Below are 18,330 nucleotides of genomic sequence, written 5' to 3'. Positions count from 1 at the left end.
AGTTGTAGAACTTTTTTCTGTCTAAACATGCATAGGATTGTGCCCTTAGGTTCTTAAATTAACCATCTGTAAACCTACAATTCCTGATGATATCAAGCACTTGAAGCTGCAAAGGAGAAAAAATGGAAAGAATTTGTGAATCTTGAGCTGTTCGGCATTAACATTCACGTTGGATTCCAGTCCTGCCTCCTGTTTTCATGGGCTCGTAGAGAAAATACATTGTGGAGTGTGTGTGCATGAGGATGGCTAAACATTTTTCACCCTTCCCAGAGCTCGCTGCCACCCAGTGAAATGGATTGGCAATATATATAGGACAGTTAAAAGGAAGTACGATGTACGTAATTAATTTAGAGAATTCACTGCCACAGCGTTGGGAGGTGGCCACTGTCTTAGGCCAAACTACATGAACGGACAGCTCTGTTTTTATTTTACTCAGAAGCACGGGGAGCTGCCTTCCGGATCAGGAACACAGCATGAGGGAAGGCTTAATTCTTCCCTCTTGAGCTGTGACCTCTTGCCTGCAAAGTCAGCCTTACCTCACAGTTAGCAGTAGAAAAAGACCTCCCATTGGTGCTAATGGGGGCTTTTAAAACTACCATGCAGGGTGTGGGTTCCCTTCAGTATTGTGATGGTGGATGAAAGAATTATGTATCTCTTTCCCAAGTACTGTGATCCAAATTTTTCCAACCCGCATTCTTTCTTTTGAGTAAAATCAAAGTAGAGCTGCATAATCTGTCCTTAAAATGTAGTTTGACCCCCATCTTTTAAAAAGATTAGACAGATTCATGGGGGATACGTTTCTAAGGGCGTGATCCTATCGATTGCATTCTCAGTGGTCAGAAGCCCCCAAACTTGGAGGGGTCTAATCATCCAATGCAGGGTGGAAGGAGTAGCGGAGGCAATCTTCGCCTTCCCATCCTGCAGATTTCACTAGACAGGCTTTTTAGCCCGTCTAGCAAGGGCGCTTTGGAGGGGGAGGGATGGAGGCTGGAGGAGGCTCAGAATAACTCATATCCTGATCTCTCCAGTCTCCTCCTCTCCCCGCCCACTGGAACACCGCCTCTCCTCCTCCAAGGCACGGATCTCTCAATGCTGGCTGCAAGGGGGCAGGGGAGAAGGGTTGAATCTCTCATTCCCCCTTCTGAGACCGGAACGCTGCCTCTGACCTTGGAAGGGGAAATCCAAACAATCCTGTGATCCCTGAGATGCTCTCCTAGGGACCATAGAATTACTCTTTTAAGTAGCTACTACTAGTCCATGATGGCTGTATGGATCCTCCAGCTTCAGAATTATTGGGCTGCTGAATCCAAACCACTGAGAGGCAAAAGGCTGAGAAGTGCTGTTGCCTTCCTGCCCTGCTTGGGGGCTTCCTGGGAAAAACCTTCTGGCTACTGTTGGAAAGAGTGCTGGCTTAAATGGGCCTTTAGTCAAATCCAGCAGTGTTCTGATGCTTTCAGAAAGAGGACGTTAGTGCAGTCCAACTGCTTGATATATCATTTCAAGTTTTGCTGCACATATGCCCCAGTGAGACAGTGCTGCAGAAAGGTATGTTTGGCATTCCATGTAACCTGCACGGTAGGTCATGTCTACCTGGGGTGGGGGGTGGGCGGACTGTGAGTCTCTGGTGATATCATTCAGTACACTTGAACCCGCAAGACACGCATACAAAGCCCACGCTGACGTCCTCTGCCCACACACAAGGCTGGGAATCAAAGGATGCACATGGGTGGTGCTGACCACATGGTGATGGAATGCTGTTGGTGTAGAAAATGCCCCACTCCACATTCATGCCTACTTCTCCAGGGACTGCTTCCTACACGTTTGTTTGTTTGTTTATTGCATCAAGCACAGAACAGAATGTGGGAAGCTTTAAGTCCCTAAGATCCTGTCTCAGATGCTAGCAGCTAGGGTTTCTTCTTGCAAATTCCCAAGGAACAGGATATAGGAGACCTAGAACCAATCAAGGTAGAGGTACTGGGGCTAGAGGAATTAATGGTTTCATGGAGTAGTGGCTTGTTGGCTCAGTTGTACAGTGCATGCCGGGGTGGGTAACTTGAAGGGTTGGAGGGCCACATTGGACACATACACCCTAGCACCCTCCAGGTACTGCACTCCTTCCCAGCCGCCACAAATAGAAGTGGCTATGTGTCTGCATTCCTAGCAGTTCTGCTGGAAAACAAGGCATGCAGGGATAATGTACCCTGTTTCCCAGCGGACATGCGCTCCCCCAAGTCTGGCAAACTGTGGTTTAGTAGGCTGAGGGGAGCACAATTCTGCAGAGAAACAACTTGCATCATGTGCATGCTCTCTGTTTTTCTGCAGAACCGCCATCTGTGCTGGAAAACCAAACACACAGTAAGCACACACCTTATTTCCTGGCAGAAACACACTCTCCCAACCCACCAAACAACTGTTTGGCAGACTGAGGGAAGTGCAATTCTGCTGGGAATCTGACATCGCAACCATGGTGGGGGCCATGCCTCCACAGCAATGGGGGCTGCAGAACTCTCCGGGGGGGAGTGCATTTTGCCTACCTCTGCTTTATAAGTAGGAAGGTATTTGGTTTAAAACCTGGTATCTGCTTAAATCAGGGGTAAGGAATCTGTAGTCCTCCAAATGTTGACTGCAACTCCCATTATCCCTGACCATTGGTCATGCCAGCTGTGGGTGACTGGAGCTGGAACCCAACAATATCTGGAGGGCCTCAGGTCGCTCACGCCTTGGTCAAAGAATAGTCATTGTAGCCACGCTAGATCATTGTCTCTTCTCTGCCTAATGGCCTTTCCGCGCACTACTTAACACACGCTAATTTTAAGGGGTGTCCCTAAAAATAAAGTAGTGTTATGATAAAAATGTGTTTACTAACACATGTATTTATAATTCGATATTTTCTATCACAAAGCAGCTTACAATAAAATCTTAAAAGACAAGTAGAGATGAAATATAAAGCAACAATTAGCTGAAGAAACTAAAAACCCACCAAAGCAAAAATAATATTAAAACAGTCAGTGGGATAAAAGGGAATTGGCCTCCACTCAGAGAAGATGGACAAAATGGAAGCCATTGACTCCCACAAAATCTTCCCTGAAGAGTTATGTTTTCACAAACAAAAACATAACATCAAGACTATGCCAGGTGGGCTTCCTTGGGGAAAATATTGGTGCCACAAGTAAAAAGACCCTGCTCGTTATTCCCACCTGCCAAAGCTCAGTTCGGAGGGGGACCCAGAATAGAATCTCAGATGTTGATAAGAGGCATGGGAAGGAAAGCAGTCATTAAGTTACCCAGATCCCAAAAGGTTTAGGATATATGTGTTATATAGGTATCTTCACCAGGAAGCTGCAGTTGTGTACAGCTCCCAGTTGAGTATACACTTGCTTACAAACCCAGGTTTACCCCTACAGTTAGGTGTGAAATGCCGCAACCCCATTTGCACAGAAAATAGCACAGTATATCCTACTTGCATGTAAAAGATTTGTGGAGGGGAGTCTTGCTGCAGCCCCTTGAACAGCCCCTTTAAAAAAAAAACCTGGCTAGATATTTAGTCCCATGCAGGTTAGAAGCAGCCACCAAAGGACTGAAACGTCAAATGCAGCTTCTCAAAATGGCTGTGCATGGCTGAGGGAGTCTTTTATGTTCAATGAACTATTTTAATAAGTACTGGATGTAATCTCCTGCTTAGAAGGAGTGCAGTAGAAAGTGTCCAGGAAGAAATTATTTAAAATTTTAATAATATTTTAATACTTTTAATCATTTCTTCCTGAGCTCTCGACACTTTCTGCTGCACTCCTTCTAAGCAGGAGATTACATCCAGTACTTTTTAAAACAGTTCATTGAACATAAACTTAAAGGTTTGCAAAATGATATGGAGATGAAGTAGTAATGTATGCTAGTCACTACTGTCGCAAAAAAAGTTCCAAACAGGTGCACGTGCTACTTGGGCAGCCATGTAAACACAATAGCCATGATTGCATTGTTTGGGCTGGGGAAAGAAACATACTTGGTTTTTCCCCAGGTACAAAATAATGCACTTGCGAAATATACCACACCAGCACTGTGCATAACACAATCACTGTACATAACAAATGCACACGCTTCTATGGCTTAGTGAATTCATCTTGTTGGAAAGCATTAAGTTCCAAGAAAATATTTGCATGGGAGCTGTTGGGTAGCTTTAGTTCTAGACAACCTGACCATTGGCCATGGTGGTTGGGCCTTATGGGAGTTGGAGTTCAAAATGTCTGGAGTGCACCGAGTTGCCTACCCTGTCAGAAAAGTTGTGGCAAAGGGTTGTATCCAATGTTGTTCTAAAATAAGTCCCTCTCATTTCAGTGGGTCTCCTCTAAGTAGGACTAATATCGGATACTACTCAATCTCTATAACTTTGGAAAGGCCCACGGATGAGTTGCATGGTTACTCTCTGTTAGCAGACTAGCAAGGGAAAATCTGCTCAGTTAATGAATGTGGATGCACATGAGAGTAAAAAACAAAGCCATGGCTCCTGTGAATATTTAGAGTAAAATACAAAATGTAAGTGTTTCTTTATTTCGATCTGAATGCTTTCTTCTGACAAAGAGTCCAACGTGGTTCAACATCTTGCGGTTTTGATAGAAAGGAAGCAGGTCCTTTATGACCTCTTGCTTGTGTCAATCAGAGAAGCTTTTCCTAAAAATGCGAGGGCAAGACATAGCCGCTATATGCTCCTTTCTTGACAAGGAATGGGTGGAATTAAAGAGGTCACTTATATCCAATGACATTTTGGACCCATGGTGTAGATTGGTTTCTCCTGTTTCTTGCTTTTAACAAGTCCACATGGAAATGTTGAGGCTCTTCATCTGTGTTGTCTTGTTCCCTTATTTTAGGCATTTCTCCACCTTCATACACCTTTCCGGCTCCCACAGCAGTAATCCCAACAGAAGCAGCACTCTACCAACCGTCCGTGCTCCTCAATCCGCGGACACTTCAGCCTTCCACTGCATACTATCCAGCTGGCACTCAACTCTTCATGAACTACACAGCATATTACCCTAGGTAAATGAAACAAAGCATTTTAAAAAAAGAGGGTGGGAGGAATTCATGCAGGAAATGCCTGCTGTTGCAAATGGTTATACCACAGGTAAACAAGCTGTTGCTTACCCTGGTCAAGATGCCTTGCAGAGAATGTAGTTGTGTCAGGGTGGGGAGTGAGTTTGGTTTGTACCTTGTACATTTTGTGCATGGAATCAGCGTGTTGTGTTTTACCAGTTGGAAAGGGCGTTTCTCGAAATTAGAGACTTGACTTGGATCCTACATTGCTTTCCTGCTTGTGCGAGGATATCCTCTCCGCCAACGCTCCCCCTCCATCTGCATTTTCCTACACCATATGCCCCCAACCCCCAGGAGCAGGTTTTGAGGGGGCTGCAGAGGGAAGTGGTGAGGTAGGAAAGCCCCGTTCCATGAAACCTGTTTCTTTCATGGAAGGGAAGTTGGGATCCAAGCAGACAACTCTCATGGGCCAGTTCTTCATGTAGAGGAGCTACCCCTGGAAGCAAGCCCCTCAATTTTTCCTTTCAGCAGGGCCTGGTTAGTCAATCACTGTGACTTGCTCTACAAATATGATGAAATGGAAAAACAGTAACTCTTGTTCTGCGGTCTTCAACATGGGTACCCATGGGAACCAATGTGCCCACAGAAACTGCTCTTGGCACCCACCAGGCTCCCTGTCCCTCCTGATTTTTATTTTATTAAGATTTCTTTTGTAATAAAAAAAATTAACTGGGAGGCTGGCAATGCTGCAAAGGGAAGTGCCGCCCTCTGGTGCCATCTTTATTTGGGTTCAAAGGAATGGTCTTGTGTATGGAGCTCAGACTTTTGCCTCGTACCTAGGTTCTTGGGCAAGTAATTTTTCTTTCAGCTTCACCAGTTTGTCTTCTAAGTGTGTTGTGACCAGCCTTGCCCACCATGGCAACCATTTTAGGAATGCACAACCACCCTAACAGCCATTTTGTGAGAGTGCCCGCAACAATTCATAATTCCAAATGTGGCCGTCTGCTCTAGTTGGTCAGAAATGATGTACCACAGTAAGTGATCACATTCATTAAACAGGTTCTTAGGGCCCAATAACAGGGCAGGTCTCATATAGATTGATGATTTTATGATGGCTGCTAGTTGGCATTTTCTGTCAGCTGGCCCCAGCAACCAGTTTAGCACTGGCTTTTTGTCACTGTGGGGCATGCCTCCTGCATTCTCAATTGCCACCTGATGCTAGTCTGACTGGTTTGGCTGTGGCTGAAGGTGACATCACTCAAGGGACTTGCCAGAGGCTGGCAGGGATAGAAGGAATGAGCCCCAGGAACACTGAGTGAGCTGCAGGAAAATGTGATTTGGAAGCCCAGTAAATCTTAGGCATGAGGGTTCGTAAAGTTGTGCGGGGGAGGAGTTGGATGAAGAAATAGGAGGAGCTCACCCAGAAGCTGCTGCAGCAGCCCATGAGCTTTGCCTTGGCTTGATCTGAATATGAGCCAACAATGTGATGTGGCTGCAAAAAAGGCCAATGCTATTTTGGGCTGCATTAATAGAAGCATAGCTTCCAAATCCCGGGAAGTACTAGTTCCCCTCTACTCAGCACTTGTTAGGCCTCATGTTGAGTACTGTGTCCAGTTCTGGGTGCCACACTTTAAGAAGGATGCAGACAAACTGGAGAGGGTTCAGAGAAGGGCAACAAAGATGATCAGGGGACTGGAAACAAAGCCCTATGAGGAGAGACTGAAAGAACTGGGCATGTTTAGTCTTGAGAAGAGAAGACTGAGGGGAGATATGATAGCACTCTTCAAGTACTTGAAAGGTAGTCACAGAGCGGAAGGCCAGGATCTCCTCTCAATCATCCCAGAGTGCAGGACACGGAATAATGGGCTCAAGTGACAGGAAGCCAGATTCCGGCTGAACATCAGGAAAAACCTCCTGACTGTTAGAGCAATACGACAATGGAACCAATGACCTAGGGAGGTGGTGGGCTCTCCCACACTGGAGGCATTCAAGACGAGGCTGGACAGCCATCTGTCAGGGATGCTCTGACTTGGATTCCTGCATTGAGCAGGGGGCTGGACTCGATGGCCTTGTAGGCCCCTTCCAGCCCTACTATTCTGTGATTCTATGATCTAGAAAAGATCTCCTCCCGCCCCCCATATTATTTATTATAAAATTATTTTAAAGTTTATTGACTTGTATTGATCTCCATTTTATGGGGTTTTGTTGATTTATGTTCTCACTGATTTTTATCATATCCACTTCATGGGGCTTTTATCTTTTACACCACCATGCAAGGGTTCTACTGTTAAAGACAGCCAAAAAGTAATTTTAAATGAATGCATAAACGTAAGTAAAATGTAAGTGAAGGGTGAGGTGAGAAGGAATTAATTTGCTACCAAACCCTAAACCCCTTGGGAAAGGCAGCCACTGCCCACTTAGGCTGGGACTGAGGATCCTGACTTTTCTGATGGGACAGGGTGAATTTTCTGAATTGTGGCATTGGGTTGTACCTGTAAACTCAGTTAAGCAGATGAGTACCTCCCTTTTCAGCCCAAGGGCCACACTGGTTCTCGGCAAGCATGTCAGGGGCCAGATGCCCACAGTGGGTGGGGCCATCACACTGCTCCCATGTGGCCCTGCAGTATGATTACTCTCACACTCCTTCCCTCACATACACTCATGCATTACCCCTTCCCTGCTGCACGCAGGTTTTTTAAAAGCCTGATTGCTGCGAGGGAGGGGTGATTTTTCTGGAGGGTGGGTTGCAGTATTGGAGGGGAGGGTTAGCTCCCCCTCCCCATCAACCCCCCTCCTCTAAACGCAGCCCTCACTGCAAGTTAGGCTTGTAAAAAGCCTCCAATGGCACCAATGGAGGCTTTTGAAAAGTCTTGAGGCATCATGGGCAATGGAGCAGGGAAACTGTCTTGTCTCCAATCAGAGATAAAGTAGGGAAGTTGGCTGGCATGATGGGGACCTGTTAGGCCTTCCAGCCAGAGGTTCCCCATCCGTGCTGTAAAAGCTGTTCACTCAAAGGCTGCCCCAAGAGAGCAAGGATCTTCCAAACCTGACCCCGGTGACAAAACCCTATCTGAAAAATTTGTCTAATCAATCTTCTCTGCAACCATCATGGTGAAAAGTTAGACATTTTTCAAGTCTACAGGATGCAGGACACACACACAAGTAATGGACGTTGTATGGCAATTATTTTATGATGGGCAGAAGGCCTCTCTGGAATGTGATTTGTGCTTACTGTAAATCAGCCTTCCCCAACCTGGTGCCCCCCCCAGATATGTTGCACTACAGCTCCCATCAGCCCCAGCCAGCATGGCCAATGGTTAGAGATGCTGGGAGTTGTAGTCCAAAGCAGCTGGAGGGCACCAGGTATGAGCTGGATGTTGTAAATATTGATCAGGCATTTGAAACCCAATCACTTCACCCTCGACGCTGTTTTGTCCACTACCGCTAGACAAATGTTAGAAGCTCTTCCAAACCTTTGTGGAATAACAATGTAATGAGCAATACTTTATGTTAACAACTGTCCCCCCTTTGACCATGGATTTAATTGTACTTTTATATAGTATGCAGCAGAGAATGGATCTGTACACACAGATGAGTCGGCCAGGTCAGTGCCCAAAGAATGGCTTTGTCTTTAAAGGTCCGAGCAGTTAGATTTTCTTAACCAAGGTAAGGATCAACAAAGGGCTTCTCCAAAATGCATAAGCTACACCCTCTGCTACACCCTCCAAACTTGCAAATGGCTATTCTGGGAGTGAAAGCTTCCCCCCACCCGCCTACAGTTCCTCCAGTCACCTATGGTCTTCCCCCAGGGTATTTTTCCTTTCCTCCATACTCTCTCCCCACCCCCCCCATGTTGCTTTGGGTTCCTGTCCAAGCCTTTTAAAGCCAGGATTGGCAGCTGAAGTAACCCCAATTCTGCCATTTTTAAACATTAGCACAGAGTTGTTATGGCTGCATCTGTATGCATGCTTAGCTTATTGCAACATGGTGTCCTCTAGATGTATCGGACGACAACTCCCAGAATTGTAGTCCAATACACCTGAAGGGCACCAGGTTGGTCAACGCTGGCTTCCTGAATTCAGGGGCAGTTGTCTGAATTTCCATCCTATGGGGGTGAGCCTTCACACATGCTTGTGTGAATACAGGGATCTTTTCCTGTGGTGGGCAGCCAGTTGCCAGTAGGAAGCTTGCCAGTGGGGCTTGAGGGGAACAGCCTTCCCTGGGTTAACCCTGAATTTGATGTTCAGAGACATTTGTACAACTTTTGAACATGGATGTTCCATGTCCAGCTATTTATGGCTGCTGACTTATGATAGACTCAGCTGCCTTCCACACTTGCAAATGAATGTGCTTAGCATTACACTGTCAACTAGGTTAGATAGAGCTGCATGTCATGATGCCTTCCAGCACTGACTGTGGTGCAGCCTTCCTATGCACAGAAGAACACAATCAGAGCTTGCTGAATCAGACCACAGGCCTACCTAGTCCACACAGTGGCCAACCAGCTGCCCGAAGGCAGCCCACAAGCAGGACATGAGTGCAACAGCAACCTTCCATTTGTGTTCCCTAGCACTTGGCATGCAGAGGCATACTGCCTCCAATACTGGTGGTAATATATAGCCATTCTGACTAGTAGCCAGCCATATCCTCCATGAACTTGTCTAATCCCCTTTTTAAAGCCATGCAACTGGGTGGCGTCACTACATCTTGCGGTGGCAAATTCCATAGTGTAACTTACATACTGTGAGATGAAATACCTCCATTTTTCTGTCCTGACTCTCTCACCATTCAGCTTCATGGGATGACCCCAGCGTCGAGTATTATGCGGTTATTATGAGGAAAATTATGGCGGTATTATAGGAGGACAGAGGGTAATCACTCTTTCCCACTGTTATTGGGAGGCATGCTGCCCCCAGTCCTGGAAGTAGTGTATAGCCATCATAACTAGTAGCCGAGAAATGAGGGGGAGAAGTGGGGTTACAGTGCTTCCCCTTCCTCACCACGCAGCGATAGTGCACACCAGCGGGACCGTGGCTTAGTGTCAGAGCATATGGGTTGCGTGCCAAAGATCCCAATTCGATCTCTGGCATCCCCAGGTAGGGCTGGAAAATTCCTGCCTGAAAACATGGAGAGCCATTGCTGCCAGTCAGTGTCAACAACACTGGGCTAGATGGACCAGGGGTATGACTCAGCACGAGGCAGCTTCCTATGTAACCTCATAGTGCAACCCTGTGCACGTTGCTTGAAAGCAAGTCCTACTGCGTTAAACGGGGCTTACAGTCTGCGAAGGGTATGGCCACAGCCTTATGGAGTAAGCTGTAATGGGAGCTTACCGGGGAGCAAGTTCCATCCCATTTCCCTGTTCATACCCAAATCTGCCCATGTCACATATATTAATGGTGTCATTTATGTAGCCATAGTTCAGCGGTAGAGCACACACTTTGCTTGCAGAGTCCTTAGTTCATACCCCAGCATCTCCAGGTAGGGCTAGAAAAGAATCCACCCTGAAACCCTGGAGAGCCATTGCTGCCAGTCAGTGTTGACAATACTGGGCCAGATGGACCAAGAGTCTGACTTGGTGTAAGGCAGCTTCCGATGGGCTGCATTCAGCAACTGTGCCCCCCACACAAGTGGCGTAGACAGTGGCTTGCTGGTTGCAGTGAAGGGAGGATGCCACCATGGGGCACTGTCAGTGAGCAGCAAGAGAGAAGCAGTCAAGGGAAAAGGAAGAATAAACTGGGCAGGCCTGTACCTTCCCCTGTCCTCATCTCCTAGCTCATTAGCGGCCCGTTGCTTACCAGCTTTCTATCCTCCTGCATCTTTCCCTCCATGTGTGCATGCTTATGGAAGGGCTGGATCATGGTCCTAGTTTCTACTGCTTGTATGAGAATAAATCAAATGTGGCAATGAGCTGTTGGTTGGAAATACGTCCAGTCGTTTAACACTATGAGCAAAGTGAACGTTCATGCCAGTCTATAGAATGCTCAGATACTTTCCGTATTTCTTACAGGTTCCACCTGACTTCCTGCACAACTTCAACCAGCCAAATGGAGAACTCTTTTATTATGCTCCTAATTCTGCAGTGGCTGAAACGTTCTAGCGCACACACCAAAAAATTTCCACTGTCTTGGATATCTGCCTGTGTTGGGGGCTTTGTGCATTTTCTTTAAGTAACAAAACACATGCACACTTGACCACAGGGATGCTCCTTTGTCTCCTCCCACCCCCGCCCTCCTCCCTGCAATGCAAACTTGCCATTAAAGCTTTGGGGACATTCACTACTTGAGAGCACAGTTGCCAAATTCACAAGGAAAGAATATTGTTGGGTTTCTTTTCTCCTGTATTCAAATGTTAAATTATTCTCCTATCACACAAAGAACCCTCCTTGAGATTAGGACACTGCTGAAATTTCTTGAAATAGCATGCCATGACAAACAAATCTTTCTTTTTTATTTGCACACAAATGATTTTTTATATAACAAAAAAGAAGGTCTTAAGACCAAGGGTTTATGCTTTTTGGCTTTTTATTAAAATTCTTTATTTTGTATATATTTATTTGTTTAAAAATGTATCTTTGGATTCTAGCCAGGCTTACCTGACAGTGTAGAAATGGATAAGAATGCAAAATGCAATACCTTTCAGGGGAGGTACATTTAAAAATGTATCTTTGGATTCTAGCCAGGCTTACCTGACAGTGTAGAAATGGATAAGAATGCAAAATGCAATACCTTTCAGGGGAGGGGGGTGATACTGTAACATTTTGTAAAATACATTAAATATATATGTATAAAGTATAAAAAGGAATGCTCTAAACTTGTATATTGCACATATGACTACTGTATATTTAAGTTACTTCCCAGGATATACTAATAGGGGGATTGTTATGGTGCACAAAACCTCCAATTCTGCTCTTCCATGAAGCCTATGATACAAAACATATAATTACTGGTATCATCTTAAACTCTGGTCTTTGGAAATCATGGGGATACAATATTTGCTCACAGCGGTCTTGATTCAGCCGTAGGCAACCTGGTGCCCTCCAGATGTTTTGGGCTATAACTTCATCAGCCCCAGCCAGCATGGCCAATGATAAGGGATTATGGGACTTGTAGTCCAAAAGATCTGAAGGGCACCAAGGTAGCCTACCCCTGCTCTTGACTATAGTAGAAATAACTAAGGTGGATGATATTGGAAGTTCATTGGAGATTATTGGGGGACTGTAGTACAGGAACCCTTATTTTAACGTTTAACACCTTGCCCCTCTGTTGTGATCAAGAATGAATTCTTACCAAAAGCATTAAAAAATTAAATTAAAAAGGGCTATATCACTGTCATAGAAAATTTTTTGAGCTGCTCTACATGGATTCTTTACCAACCTGCCATGTAGATGCTCTGCTCCTTGACTTATGACTCATGTTGCATTTGCATCTTCCACAAGTATTAAACTGTTTTAAATCCATGTATTGACCTCTTGGTTTGAATTCTGTGTTCAAGCAAGAATGGTGGGAAAATCGAGGGCTGGGCTTTAAAGGACTTACAATAATGCATGTCAACCACCTGCTCTCCAAGCTAAACAGAACAGTACAGAATTGGGATCCTTGAAAGGGGCTGGTTCTTGTAAAGGCAATCAGTGTAGTGTCAAACTGTGTAGAAATCATTTTCCAAATAACGATGCATGATCCTGAGCTTTCCTGATAGAAACCCTGGTTGGCTTAGCTTTACAGCTTCATAACAGATGCTTTAAGCATTGAGCTCTTCAACTGGAATGTTCTGCATATTTAGTATCATGCTAAAGTTCCAAGGGAACTGAATTTACTGCAAGCCTTTTGTTATGGAAAGATCAATTCAAAACATGCGCCCTACCCCCAAAAGTTTATACAAGTAGTCATTCCAGTGGACAAGCATAATTTTCCCTGTGCTTGGAACAAACTTGTAATATGGGTCTCTCCATCACACAAAAGGCCTGGTCTGTTTTGCAAAAATGGAGAATTACTGTCTTTTAGCTTCTTTTAGACTCCTTTGTTTAAGTACCTTATGTTTCTTCTTAGTTTCTTATTCTTTCTCTCTCTCTCTCTCTCTGTGTGTGTGTGTGAGAGAGAGAGAGAGAGACATGGATGTGACATCATGCCCATGGGTAATAAATGCCCTTCACACTGTTTTGACCCTAGGATCTAGTGTCAGTTCTGCTCTGCAGTCTGGAGACTACAGGCCTAAGGGCTCCATCCTATGCATGTAGGACTTTTTCTGTCTAAACATGCATAGGATTGTGCCCTAAGTCATTTACTCACATATGTTCATCATGGCAGCACTGTTCACACTGTCCCTGGGATCACATGGCCTTCCCCCCCCTTTTGTTACCAGTATGAAGCCACACACTGTTGGTGGCTCCTCTCTGTGCCCTGGGAATTCCTGGCAGCAGGAACTAAGGCATGCTGCTGCCACTTGCACTTTGTAAGAGTGCATGGCACACCAGGAGGCACACATCTCTCTGTATCTCAGCCTATAAGATCTAGAGTCATGACTGGCATCCACAGCCAGCATCCTTGGGCTGCTGCTGTGGCCCCAATCCCCTACTACAGCCTACTACTGAGACAGTGCCACCCCTTTGTTTCTTTTTGCCCAGCACTCCAAGCAGTCCTAGGTGGCTACATTTAGCCACCCCTTTAATTTTCCACACTGTATTTAACCTACTGTAGATCTGGGCCATTGTGGGAAATTAAAAGGGTTGCTTGACACAGCCCCCTGGTACTGTTCTGAGTAGTGGCACCGCAGCTAGGTAAGCCTGTCAGGGTCTACTGACAGTAGGGTGGCCACCAGAGGATACTTTGCCGAGGTCCTCTTCAAACTGGGAGCCAGCCCTGCCTAGAGTTCCCTGGATAAGGGCCCATAAACTCTTGGTTCTAAAGCACGGATGAGGAACCTTTAGTCCACAGGTCAATGTGGATTAGTAGGTGGGCCTATCTGGCTTGCAGGGACTTGGCCAAAGCCACACCCACTCCCTCAAGGCAGAGGGGTGGGAGAGCGATGGAGCGCTTGGTTGCTTCCCGATCAGCTGGCACTTCCAGGAGCTGGCCGAGTCCCGGCCGCAGGACTTAGCCACCTTCTGGAAGTGCTGGCCAAGTGCATTTAGCTCATCCCTTGGCTTCCCCATGTGGGGAAATAAGCTTCGCTGTGGCCAGTGGTTGCATTTTCCCCCCCTCCCCTCCCTCGTATATCTATCTAGGCATATGCTTTTCTAGTCATCACTCATTTCTAATGTGTTGACCATGTGGGATTACACCCAAGCTATACAAGGTTGATTAACCACCCTCCACCTGATGCAAAAGCCACATCCACAAAAACCTTGGTGTTGCCATGGAAATTGTGCCCATACTGCTGAAGTGAAGGTGCGACCACTCACAGGGCTGCAGTCAGTGCCCGACACTCTTGGGCAGGTACCAGGGCTTGATACTGACACCTGTCTTGGTGGCTGGTACCTTTATTTTTCTGGTCCAGTGCTCCAAGCAGTGTCAGGTGGCTGGGTCTAGATGCCATGTAATTTCCCACAAAGCCCCAAAGCAATGCTGCTTTCTAGGCATTGTGGGAAGTTAAAATGGACCCAGCCCCCCTGCTACCACCAGCAGGGCCTGCTGACAGAAGAGGGGGCCCACCTGAAGGCACCTTGCCCAGGTCCCCCTCAAACCTGGAGCTGGCCCTAGACTCATACATCAATAAGGTGTCCAAATATGAAGGATCATGACCACCATGTCCATAGACTTGTTAGCGCTGGTTAGATGTTACCTTGCACACACACACAGAGGAGAAGGACTGCAGCCTTCAGCTCCCGTTTCATCAAGCATCCCAATTCTACAGCCAGAGCCTGTCTGCACAGTCTGTAGATGCCTATGCTATTTTAGGCATGACACTGAACATGCTGAGTTGAGGCAGGGCCAGTAGCTGCAAGTAGGCACAATCCCATGTCTTCCCATCTCTGTGTTCAGAGTAATGTCTGAACAGTGCTATTACTAATGAAAAGGACTGTATGAACCTGCCTGTCAGTTGTGTTCATTTTTAGAGGCCCTGCTCTGCATTCCACAGTCAAGTGAGAGATGGTTGGCTGGGACAAGAGACAGGGCCTTTTTGGTGGTGGCGTTCCTAACGCTGGTATAGAATAGGCTCCTCCCACCTGGGTTAGGGCTTCTAATGTTATGATGGTGGTCCAAGTAGGAGATGAACCACAGCAGCTCCCATGTTACTAGGAAGGGGGTCTTCTATGTTCCCAAAATGTGGTCAGAAAAAGACTGCAAATAATGGGTATTTGAAATTTCCCTAGGGCTATGCAATAAGCCCACAGGCCCTTTGTTGTGCAGGCAGGGCTCTATAAAGCCACTTGTTAGCTCGCTGACAGTGAGCACCAGTCCCTCTTCTGGCAACTGCCCCTGCTCCATAAGCAGCAAGACCCCTTCACTTCTTTTTCTCCAGAGTTCTCTATGAACAGCTCAGTATTCACTCAAAGGTAACACACAGACAGAGAGAATCCTCCTCCTTTCCCCAGAGATAACTCAGGAGAGGATAGTAGTTTCTTGCTTATCCTGTGGGGCTTTTCCAGTAGGTGGCAGCAGTAGCAAGAAGCTGCTTGCACCTTCTGCTTATTACATTACCCTGTATGAGGAGAGGGAAAAACACACATCTGCCCTTTCTCTGATTGAAACATCCTACAGTATGTTTCAAGGCTGAAACGTCTTGAAACATCCTACAGTACTTGGGGATGCAGAGGAGGATGGTGGTCACAACCACTATAGCTGGCTAGTAAGTTGAAAGTGGTGCACTCCTATATCCAGGCCTGGGTTCATAAAACTGTATTCTGGGTAAGTAACCAGTATCAGGGTTTGTAAAACAGGTAAAGAATTGGTGCAAAGATGGATATATTGCTATTGACCTCATGGGAGTGAATTGTTGTGAACTACTCAGAGAGCTCCGGCTGTTGGACAGTATAGAAATGTAATTAATTAATTAACTAATGGGAAAACTCACTATGAGGTCAATGGGGCTCTCTAAGACCTGCCAGGTTCAATCCTGGGTCTGCTGGTGACCTCCAGGGTTCTGTCCCTGGCCACTCTGGTTCCACCTCTCTGGCCCTGCCCAAGAAGGCCAACATTTTTTAAAAAATCAAGCACTAGCAAGAAAGAGCTGCTCAATAGTGGTTACTTTGCATTTCCCCCCATGGCAGCTGTAAGAACATAAGAGCCATACTGGATCAGACCAACGGTCCAGCTAGTCCAGCATTCCACTCACACTGTGGCCAACCAGTTGTTGACCAGGAAACCACAAACAGGACACGAGGGCAACAGCACCCTCCAGCCCATTTCCCGAGCACTTGGTGTACACAGGCACACTGCCTCTGATACTGGAGGTAGCATATGGCCATCAGGACTAATAGCCATTGATAGCCTTCTGCTCCAGGAATTTGTGTAACCCTCTTTTAAAGCCATCCAAGTTGGTGGCCATCACTGCATCTTGTGGGACAGAACTCCATAGTTTAACTATGCGCTGTGTGAAGAAGTCCTTCCTTTTATCTGTCCTGAATCTCCCACCAATCAGCTTCATGGGATAACCCCAGGTTCTAGTATTATGAGAGAGACAGAAAAATGGCTCCCTATCCACTTCCTCCACATTATTTCCTCGCACCACTGTTTGCCTCAGTTCCTCAGACTCCCTTCCTGAAAATATCAGTTCAGGCATGTATCTGTCCTACATCTTCTGCAGTGAAGACAAATTAAAAATAATTCATTCGGCTTCTCCACAACCTCCTTACTCTCTTTAGTTCCCCTTAAATCCGTTGTCAACTGGCAATTGCCTCCCTACTTGGTTTCCTGTTTCTGATGTAGTTAAAGAATTCTTTATTGTTGGCCTTGATATTATTAGCGATATGCTCATCAAAATCATTTCTTGCATCTTTTTGTCTGCTTACATTTCCTTTCTGCAAGTTTGTGTTCCTTTTGTTTTCCTCATTTGGGTAAGACTTCCAGTTTCTGGAGGAAGGCTTCTTTTTTCTAATTGCTTCCTTGACACTGCTTGTTAGCCAAGCTGGTGACCTCTTGGACTTGGTGCTACCTTTCCTAACCTGTAGTATACATTATAGCTGAGCTTCTATTATTGCGGTTTTGAGTAACCTCCAAGCATTTTGAAGAGATTTAACCCTCTTGACTCGCCCTTTCAACTTCCTTTTTACCAGTTTCCTCATTTGAAATTGAATGTGACTGTGTTGGACTTCCTTGGAAATTTTTCACTTGCATATAAATTAAATTTGACAGTATTATGGTCACTGGGTTGTATCCAGTTAACTCCCATTCATTTACATTGATCTCTAAGTAGGATTAATGTTGGATACAACCCACTGTTTCCAGTTGGTTCAACAACGCTCATATCTCGCACTAGGTCCTGGGCAGTACCAGGTGGGATTACATTCAGGGCCACCTCCCTTCTGGTCAGGTCTGTGACCAAATGTTCTGGGGCACAGTCATTAAGGGTATTGGAATGTAACCTCTTTGTCATGTCTAGAACCTGCATTTATCCAGTCAATGCGGGGTTCACTGTCGTCACCCATTTCTACAACACTGTCTCCATGTGGCAGACCATTCACTTGCTTATTATGGTGATGAAGGGAATTTTCTCTTTCTTTTAAAAGACTGCAGGCAGGGAGGAATGTGTGATGACGTGGTATGGGGGAAATCCCCTGATGAGCCTCTGAATGCAAATAACATGCTGCATGGGGAAAGTGCTACAGGCAGGAATTCAGAATAGTCTCTGCACCTGGCAGTTGTTCCATGTGCACACCAGCCTCCCATATTTCCTAACGTACGATAATTAGGGTTTTTTAGCATGTGTGGACTCTTTCACCCTTTTATCACACTGGCTATTAGGCAGTACTGCATGTTTTCAATGGCTCTTACTGCTGCTGTTTTAAAATGTTGGTTTTACATTGCTCTTCCTGGTTGCTAAGATTCATTTCATATGAATGAGATGCTGCTGGCCTTCCGAATACTTTAGCTGCTTTTCTAATGTGATCTTGTTGGAATTTTTAATGTTCTTTTTATGTAAGCCACCCTTTATGTAAGCTACTTTCGCCTCAAAAGGTGGCCTATGAGTACTTAAAATATACTATTACTGTTGTTGTTGATTGTTTAAAATTGTTTTAGATATGTGTGGGTGTGCTATATGTTTCTATGTGAATGGTTTTTACACTTTGTATAACGTATTTTTAATGGTTTTTAATCTTTGTAAACTGCCCAGAGAGCTTTGGCTATTGGGTGGTATAGAAATGTA

The 18,330-nt window shown here is 45.6% G+C and overlaps 1 protein-coding gene across 4 annotated transcripts in view; it reads left to right on the top strand.

Moving 5' to 3' along the window:
- Positions 1-12,487, top strand: part of ESRP1 (epithelial splicing regulatory protein 1) — a 58,176-nt gene extending 45,689 nt beyond the window's left edge. For 2 of the 4 annotated variants that reach the window (XM_084848012.1, XM_084848011.1), the window contains exons 13-15: positions 4,863-5,031; positions 8,586-8,629; positions 11,036-12,483. In XM_084848012.1, the coding sequence (XP_084704138.1) occupies positions 4,863-5,031; positions 8,586-8,629; positions 11,036-11,046 (224 nt within the window). In that variant the 3' untranslated portion in view covers positions 11,047-12,483. Of the gene's footprint in view, positions 1-4,862; positions 5,032-8,585; positions 8,692-11,035 lie in introns of all 4 variants that reach the window. The other 2 variants (XM_084848009.1, XM_084848010.1) reach the window with 2 other exon arrangements.
- The last annotated feature ends 5,843 nt before the right edge of the window (positions 12,488-18,330 follow it).

This window comes from Heloderma suspectum, chromosome 4 (genome assembly GCF_057233095.1).
Source record: "Heloderma suspectum isolate Gila_16-S chromosome 4, 16-S_ref, whole genome shotgun sequence".
NCBI lineage: Eukaryota > Metazoa > Chordata > Lepidosauria > Squamata > Helodermatidae > Heloderma > Heloderma suspectum.
The sequence above is the reverse complement of the archived record's forward strand: the minus strand, read 5'-3'. Positions and strand labels throughout refer to the sequence as shown.